The 9,139-nt window shown below is 59.1% G+C and overlaps 1 protein-coding gene across 1 annotated transcript; it reads right to left on the bottom strand.

Moving 5' to 3' along the window:
- Positions 1-1,358: 1,358 nt before the first annotated feature.
- Positions 1,359-9,139, bottom strand: PDIA3 (protein disulfide isomerase family A member 3; the record flags this gene model as incomplete). Its single annotated transcript, XM_014523258.2, has 11 exons — positions 1,359-1,873; positions 2,177-2,234; positions 2,700-2,779; positions 3,332-3,460; positions 4,044-4,152; positions 4,736-4,918; positions 5,631-5,756; positions 6,160-6,276; positions 6,800-6,929; positions 7,765-7,872; positions 8,596-9,139. Coding segments are annotated over 11 exons (1,701 nt in total), but the record flags the coding sequence as incomplete, so codon positions are not given.

Raw genomic sequence — 9,139 nt, 5'->3', positions numbered from 1 at the left:
ACTTCCAGGGCAGGGGGACGGGAGAGGGGATATAGTGTAGCCACAGCTCTGCAGCGTCGTGCCCCGTACAGCCGTGAGAGCAGGCTGGGGCGGGGGCTGCTGGAGGACAGCGATGCTGCCCTGCCTGCCCCAGGCCAGGGAGGTCTGCTCCAGGCTGGGGTGTGGGATGCAGGGGTGGTAGCCGTCCCTACCCAGAGCAAATGCTGGGAGCACCAACCCAGCCTGCTGCTCCTTGCTCATGCTCCTGGGCAGTAGGGGCTGCCAGCCAGGCCTCCTCCCCCCTCAAGCGCAGCCCCACTCTGGTGCTAGTGCTGGCAACCGGCAGGGCAGTGCCTGGGTGCAGACACCAGTGCCTGGAGAGGAGCCTGCTTCTCACAGCCAGCAACCTCCAGGCCCCAGCCCCAACCTCAGGAACCTCTGCTCTTGGCTTGGACTGGAGGGAAGCTGTGGGGTCCCTCCATGCCTGGGGCAGCAGCAGCAGGTTCCCATGGGCATCGTGCCCCCTGCCCCTGCTCCAGGCACCAGCCTGTGGCTGAGGCCCCTGGGCTGCTGCTCTGCTCCTGACCCCAAAGGGGGCCCAGGCTTCCAGTCCAGGGAAGGCACCTATCACACCCGGGCACGGAGTTACCCACCCATGGGTTAGTTTCTGGCACCAGGGCACGGACTCCCAGCCAGCAGCAAAAACCCAGAAGCAGCCACTCCACCTCAGCGCCTAGCCAAGCCCGGCGCTGCGCACCTACGGCAGGGGGCAACAGCACCGCAGCCGCGGGCTCCTGGGCACATGCCCAGGACTGGCTGGGAACAGAGCGAGTCTGGGTGATCTGGGCAGGAACATGGTGCAAGCGCTGTGCACACACATGCATGTATCCAGGAAGCCTCTGGCAGCAATAAACAGTCTGTGCCCTATGGAGCCACTGAGCAGGTTACTGGGAGAGGGTGGGGAGACAAGGACACTGCAGCAGCAGGGAGGTGTGCTGCAGCTGGAGCCCACTTTAAGGCCTTGTGCACATGGCAGCTTTGCCCAGTAAGCCAGGCTGTCTCCCATCGCTACCCTCACCACAGCAGCCAGGCCGCTTTCCAGCTTGGGGCAGGCTGTGACCTCTGCTTGGCCCAGAAAGGCTGGCAGCCAGCCCGCATGGGGTACAGCTCCACTCGCACCTCCCACAGCAGCAGGTACTGTGGTCCTGCCCCTGGCTGAGACCTCCTGTCTGCAAGGCATGGGCGCTTGCAGCTCTAGGAGCACCAGGCATCATGGCTGGGTGAGCTGCGGCCTCAGGCCTGGGGCTGCCAGAGGAACCCAGCTGCACTGAACAGGGAGCAGCTATGGGGCTGGTCCCAGGGGCCAGGGCCTGCAGTGCTGTGCTTCTGCCCCTCACCTAGGCTCTGCTGCCCTGGCCTAACCACCTCACTGTAGCTGCCCCAGAGACTGCCTGCTGCCCCTTCAGGGGAGGCTGCCAGCACCCAAGCCACAGGCACCCAAGCACAGAGGGCATCACTGCCTGGGTTTAAAGGGGGTTCCTTTTATTGTTCCGCTTTCCCAAATGTACAAAAAAAATTAGAAAATAACCCTACCCCCACCCCACCCCACCCGGGGCAGCCCAACAGTGCAGCTAAGAGACGGCAGAAGAAATAAACAACTAGGTACAGCAGCTGGGTCCCTCAGCCCGTTGGCATTGGGCGCTGGCTCCACCCGCCGGCGGCCCCGGCCTCCCCAATGCACATACAGCTCATTCTTGGACACCATGGCAGGTGGCCCTTACAGATCCTCCTTTGCCTTCTTCTTCTTCTTGGGCTTCTCCTCCTCCTGCAGCACTGGCGGGTTGGTCGCCTCCCGCTTCAAGTAGCTGATGAAGTCACTCACCTCTCGGCCTCCCTGCAAGAGGCACAGTGAGGCCAAGAGACAGGGGAGCAGTCCCTGGCGGCTGAGGACGAGCAGGGAGACTCCCAGCACCTGCCTCCCGAGCCCTGTAGAGCATCACTGGCCCCACTGAAGACCAGGCAGATGGGTATGAAGCAGCTTGCCCATGCTGCTGTCTGGGTGTCAACAGGACAAACTACCCCTGCCTGCAGTAGCCCCAAGATGGGTGCATGGTGCCTCCACATAGAGGCTAACTGGGTCAAGAAGCACCCCCCCCAGCCACATCGAGGGCACCTGGCCTAGCAACTGCACACTCACCTCGTACTTCTTTGGATTCTGCTTAGTCCCAGCTGGAGCAAAGTATATGGTGGGAAAGCTGGGGGAAAGAACAGGTAGCTCAGTTTAGATCCTTCAGGCCCATCCTAGCACGCAGGTACCCACTGCTGCCGCGCCCAACCGCTCCACGTGGTACAGGCGAGAGAAAGGCTATGCCACAGGCAGGCAAGCCCAGCCACGGGAGGAGGCTGCAGCCAGCCCTGGGGCTCCATGTCAGTTCTATGTCTCAACCGAGGGCAGAGGCAGCCATAGGTAGGCACAGCCACGAGCTAGAACCCAGCACAGGTACTTCAGCCCAAGCAGCCCAGTGCTAGGGTTCCTGCTGCTGGCCACTCCAGAGAAGCATGACCAGCATGATGATCCCTGTTTTAAGAACCCCCTTTAAACCCAGGTGGCACAAACGCAGTCCCAGCCAGAGCGCCCCAAGGAAACCTGGGAAATGCCAGCAGGCAGAAGCCAGGACTCAGCCCTTCCCTGTCCAGGGCTGCTCAGAGTAGGCACTCACCCCCTGACTTCGTATGGAGAAGGCACATCATTGGCTGTGGCATCCATCTTGGCTACGACGATGTTGGGGTCTTGGCTGAGCTGTTGGCAATGAGCATGTTAGCTAGCGGGCCCGGCTGGGAGCTGATCTGCCAGTCCAGCAGCAGCACCCCGACTCCACCAGCCTGGCCCAGACTGCCAGGCACCTCCTTCCCTGCACAGCTTCTTTGTGCTGTGGGCAGAGCCAACTCTGCCTTCACCTCGGTCAGATGTGAGGGGTCAGCTTTCAGCCCCAGCACACCCCCCACTCTTGTCATCTGGCCCTGAGGCAGGGGCTGGGAGCAGGCCTGGGCATAAAACATTTCAGGACATCAGACAGCCATGGGAACAGGGCTTGCTGCATGGTGCTCAGGCTTGTGCTGGCTTCCAGGGCAGCACTTGGCAAGCACGTGGAGCTGTGGACCAGATTGTGCAGCCTGTCTTCTCCCCACCTTGGAAGAATCCTGCAACACATGCCTTGCCACGCCTGCAGCAGGGCCATGCCTAGGCAGTGGGAACTTGTGCCTCACACCCTAGCCTGGGGGGGGCGAGGGCAGGAAGTGTGCTGGGACAGCAAAGCCCTGGGAGGCCAACACAGCTGGCGCTGGAGCTTACCTTCTCCCCCAGCTCCTTGTACTTGGGCTCCAGGTTTTTGCAGTGGCCACACCAGGGTGCGTAGAACTCTATCAAGACGTCTTTGTCTTCTGCGTTGACGATTTCATCAAAGTTCTCCGCAACCACCACCTGGAAGAGGCCTGTGGGTCAGCATGCTCCTGCCGGTGCCAGCTGGAGGCAGCATGTGTTGGGGGCTACACGTCAGTGAGCCAGACCTTCCTAGCAGTGATCTGTGCATTGCACCTAGGAACAGGCTGCTCAACCCCCCAAGCCACGCTGACCTGCATGCTGGGAGTCACCCCCAGGCCCAGGGCTGTTGCACCTCCAAGAACCAGGCAAGGCCCACTGACATGCTGGAGTTAGGACAGGACCCAAAGCCTGGTGAAGAAGATGCCAGCACAGACCGGCCCCGGGCTGAACACAGGCCACGACCTGGTATCCTGCAGAGTGCGATCTCTCCTCGCACCCCAGCAGGGACAGGGAGCCACATCACGTGGTATCACATGCACCCCAAATAGGTGCAGTCAAGCGCAGCCTGTTCAGTTCCCCCCTCCAGTTGCATACGCCCCCCAAAGGATTCTCTTTCACTGTGCTTGCTTCTTCGGGGGCCGGGCAGGAGGTGGACTCCATGGCCCTCAGCTACAAACCCTGGAGATACCCTTAACTCCTTGGTCCTGCTGGGGCAGTGCCAGCCACACCACAGCGCACACACCTTCACTGGCCCATCGTTGCTCTCGGGGATTGGCTCCGATTTCAGGTATTTCTTTAGGTTCCCATCAAAGTAGTCCTGAAGGAACCTCTCCAGAGCTTTCCCGTCACGCCTGCAGGTCAAATGGGTGACATTTCAGTGCTGTCACAGCACATGGGCTTGGACAGGACGAGCTGCCAGGAATAAGGGGGTGTGTTGTACCCACCCAGAATTACAGCAGCCTGAAGAGGGTCCCATGCACCTACAGCCCCAGAGCTGGCAGTGACTCCTGCTCCCTGATGACCCAGGCTGGAAGGGGAGGCTGAGCGTGCAGCTTCCTGTAACTAATTCCCTGCTCTCCCCGCAGGGGATGTGCTGCCCCTGGTTCCACACAGACCACTTCAGTTATTCTGGCCTCCAGCTTACTTCCTACCCAGGTCTCTACTGCTTTCCAGGCACCTCTAACCAAGTCCTCAGCCCTTGGCTCAAAAGGATTCACTTGGGAACCCTGCAGCAGGGCGAACATTCCCATGTGACAGACTAGTCAAAGCCTTGGCCCACAGCCAGCCACATGGGAGAATCCTGGCCAGTTCCCTCCCAGCTGTGCCTGGGCTAACCTGAGAAATCAACTACAGGGCTGAAGAGGGATGCAGTACAGAGGATCTGCCCTTGACTGGGCTGCAGGGGACACAGCCACTCCTAGTCCAAGAACTTACGAGAATTCCTCCTGCATAACGTATTTCTCTCCCTTGGCCATTTTTATGGCAACGACTGGAACCTCGCCCGTGCTACTATCCAGGCCAAACTCCGAGAGCTCGTGGCCAAAGGTCTTCCGACTTGCAACAGCGAAAGACAGCTTGTGGCCAGCGTCCAGGAACTTCTTTGCCACCATCATCACTCTGAAAGAAGCAGACAGAAGTCCTGTTTCCCCATGACCTCAAAACAAGAGGTCAAGGAACTACAGATATTGGAGCAAGAAGGGGCACTTCCTTTTCACTACTTGTGGGCCAGGGTGCTGGCTTCGGTCTAAGGGATCTGCTGGCAGCAGGGTGACAGAAGCTCCACAAAGGGGAGGAACCAGACAGTCAAGGAACCAATTGGCTGCAGCAGCCAGCTGTGCCAGTGCCACTGGCATGCTGCTCAGCAGGCCTCCTGCAACCGCAAGACGCCCAGCCAGCAACTGCCCAGGACAGCAAGGCCTGCCGGCCTCCTTCAGCAGAGCATAGGGGCCAACCTGAACCTCCCCTGCAAAGTCAGCTGCTCTGGGCCTTGTCAAGCAGCAAGCTGGAGTCATGCTCTGGTTAGCACAGCTCAGGGCAAGCAACTGACAACAGTGCTGTTTCACAGGTCAGCCATGTTGTACATGTCACGCCCAGCAAGTGCCCTGTGGATTTGTCAGGCCTCAAGCACTCCACACAGGACAGAAGGGAAGTCAAGCTGTCCAAGAGCCAAACCACCATTTTGCTAGAAGGCTGGTCCACACCCACCTCTGCTTCTGCCTGACCCACTGTGGACCGAGCCAACAAAAGCCCTCACAGGCACGCTGCAGAGGGCAGCCCACCCCAGGGCACAGCACCGTCAGCGAGGGGCACGGGTCCCCTCCTCACCCACCTGTTGCGCCAGTAGTTGGAGCCCTTGGCATTCTTCTCATAATCCACATCATAATATGCCACCAGCAGGTCCTTCCCCTGGATCAAGTCTTTGTTATCTTCCGTCATGTGCGGGCAGATGCCGAAACTATTGACAAGATGGTTGTTAACAGCCAGGCTCTTGCTGTCCAAGACCCACAAACACCCAAAGCAGGCCAGACAGCAGTCTTGTTCACACCCAAGATGACTGAATCTCAGAGAGGTTATTCATTATTCAGGGAATGAATCTGCATGTACCGGCACAGGCTATTTTGTGCATCTGGCCACAGCAGCTTTAATCAACCTAGACCTTTCCTCTTTCTGGAGGATAGCTTGCTTACGTAAGTGCCCAGAAGCTCACCTAAGAGGCCTCTCACTGCAAGCCAGCTCCTCCAGACAAGACCATTACTAAAGCCAGGCCCTCGTGAGAGGGCAGAACCCAGACTGCTCAAGGGCTGGGGAATGCAGGGGCACCCCTGCCTGCCCAGGGGTTTCAACACAGCACCGCTCACATGTTCTCCTGTAGGAACTTCTTGATCTTGCTGCTAGTGATCTTGTCCTCTGGATACTTCACAGTCGCTTCCTCAAACTTGTTTGCCAGGTGCGGGGGCCGGAACAGGAGGAGTCCCCTAAGAAGGCAGACAGCACTGCATTAGCCAGGATGAGCAGCATTAGGAAGCCTGACTGTACGGCTGCCCGACTCAGTGGGAACGGGCAGCTCCCACCCCAGGTTCCCCAAGCTGTGCTCAGCTGGCAAATCCCACACTGCAGCAAGCCAGGCCACCCCAGCGAGGGATGCTGGCTGCCAGGGAGCACCACCTCGGGGCATGGAAGCGCCTACTTTTGTCTCCCAGTACAGTACTTGTGAGATGCTGCTCGCATCATTCTCTCTCGCACAAGGACACGGTGCAGCTTAGTGCCTGGCCTGCACAGCATTACCCCCAAGCACTCTCCCTGCAGGCAGGGACCTGCAGGGAAAGGGTCGGGGGCCCAAAGGGAACAGGATTCACAGAACACACAGGGCCTAGAGCTCCACAGCCTCTTCTGGCCTGCCGTGCACCGGACAAAACGGCCCACTGCCAGCTAGGAAAGGCTCTTGAAATGAGACTATGTCCCCTTAGGGGGTGAGAATCACTGCACTGAGCCACTTACTCTCCATCATCCTCATACTTCTGCACCAGGTCCTCTTCGCTGGTGTGCGCAAAGCGGTAGTTGTCTCTGAGGTTGCTGGCTGCTTTCATGAACTCTGAGTAAGCATCACTGGATGCATCTCTGAAGAAGCCTGCAGCAAAGAGAGGTGGTGACCCAGCTCCACCTCATTCCTGAGCACAGCTCAGTCCTCTCCCACCTGCTCAGCCCCTTCCCTGCAGCAAGGGCTTCCTCCCCACACCTTTTTTTGGTTCATTCAGTGTGTGTCCATAGTCTCCCTGCCAAGTACCAGGAGACGTGGGGGCCCATGGCTGCTTCACCCTGCTAGTTCTGGGGTCTGCCAAACACCCAGGTCTGTTCCCTCCTGGACTGGCAGAGGGACCATGGGGATGCAGCTGCACCACCCCGCAGGCATCAGACCCGCATCCCATAGGGGTGAAGCCAGAACAGAGGCCTTAGACTCCAGGTTAGCTAGTTAACGTGATCAGGTGCCTACCCTGTGCCCCAGCCCCAAGCTGGCACGCCAAGAAAGCTGCATCCTAGGACATTACCCACAGCAGCCCACGAGGCACCACCCCAATCTCCAATCCACCCCCTGGCTGCTTACGGCCTTCTGCGTATTATCTCTGCCTGAAGAGAGATAATCTCAGGCACTAGTGCCCACCTTCACCCAACTGGAGGGTCGTACGTCTGGCCATCAGGCAGTCTGCACGAAGGGTGGGAATTCTGTTCTCCTATCACCAGTTCACCACGGTCAGGTGACAGTTGGCAGTGACACCGGGGGCATCTCTGATGCAATCCCCACGCGCACTTGGCTCCAGGCCCGACTTCTCTCCAAGAACAGTTAGTGCTTCCCACTCGAGAGCCACAACAGTGTCCTCTGTAGGTGCCAGGCAGGTCTGACAGGCGGGTTACTACAGGACACAGCACCCACTGGCACCAAGTGCCACGTGGCCCATTCTACTTACCCACCACAGAGGCATCTTTGTCACCGGTGAATTTCTCAAAGTCTGCCACAGAGCTGAGCACCACGGAAGCGGGGCCCGCCTGTTTCTTGAGGTGACTGACAATCCCATCTTAAAAAAGACAGATTACAGCATTGTTAGAGGAATGGGTGTGAATTTCTTATCCCAGATATCGTGTCATTGCCTTCCTAAAACAGATCGACACTACATAACACACCGCGTTCTTAAACACAGCTGAAACAGGTACGCGTTTCCACCCGGAGAGGTGAACTGTCAGGCAAGCACAGCAAGCCATGGTTCCAGAGGGAAACAGCCGGACCTGCTCATCACCGCTGAGTGCTGGGGGCCTGCCAGGCATGCGTGAGCCTCCTCCCTGCCGCTACCAGGGCATTAGGACAGGGCAAGGTCTGCCTTCCAGCCAGCCCCTGCAAGATGCCATCATATGGTACCACACACACGCATGGCAACCCTCTGCTTATTTGGACCCTGCCCGTGGAGGGCTTGGCCGTGGGGCCCACTACAGCAGATGCACTGCAGCAGGCAACTGCCCACTTTATACAGGCGCTTGCGCAGGACCTCTGGGCTGCTGATGGCTTCCTCCGTTTGTCAGAGATGCTATGGCTCAGACGCTGGCAGTCCCTCATTTGACAGAGGCCAGTTATGTTCAGGTATGCGGCGGTTCTCCCTCCCCACACGCTCCAAGAATAAGTCACCTCGCGTGCACCTTCAGTACTAGAGACAGACGGCAAGCCTGCCGGGAAGCTCCCGCCACCATGGTAACTATCCAGCCTTGCTCAGTCAAGGGAAGAGTGGCCCAACAGGTAAAGCTCTTACCAGCTGTCCTGGGCCCATCGTAGGCGCCCACCTCCTCACCATCCCTGAAGATCTTGAGGGTGGGATAGCCACTGACCCCATATTTGTTACAGGTGTTTGAGTTTGCTGTGCAGTCAACCTGAGGAAGAGGAACACCGCCCGTGAACACCCCGCCACAGCTTCCGCACCCAGTGCCGGCTGGCAGCACAAGCTGGCACCAGGCAGCTCCGCCGCACAGTGACCAGGCTCCCACATGCCAAGGAGCTGCCAGGCGCAAAGCACCAAGAGGAGGATGCAGGAGCCAGAGCAATACCCGGGGGGCGGGGGGCCAGCCTGTGCGCAGCTGGATGCGGCGCACACGATTACTCGTGCCCCACAGGAAGGGCCGGCAGCTTAGCGCACGTGTCGGCGCTGCTCCCGGGGGCGGAGCCGAGCCGAGCCGAGCCAGGCTGCCCTGAAAAGTGCCCAAGCGGACGCCCGGCTGCGTGGGCTCGGGAAGCCCGCACTGGGACTGTGCGGACGGGAGACGAGGCAGGATCCAACCAACGCACAATGCCAGAGGCCC

The sequence above is a fragment of the Alligator sinensis genome, unplaced genomic scaffold, assembly GCF_000455745.1.
Source record: "Alligator sinensis unplaced genomic scaffold, ASM45574v1 scaffold407_1, whole genome shotgun sequence".
Lineage (NCBI taxonomy): Eukaryota > Metazoa > Chordata > Crocodylia > Alligatoridae > Alligator > Alligator sinensis.
This window is presented reverse-complemented; position numbering and strand designations above follow the sequence as displayed.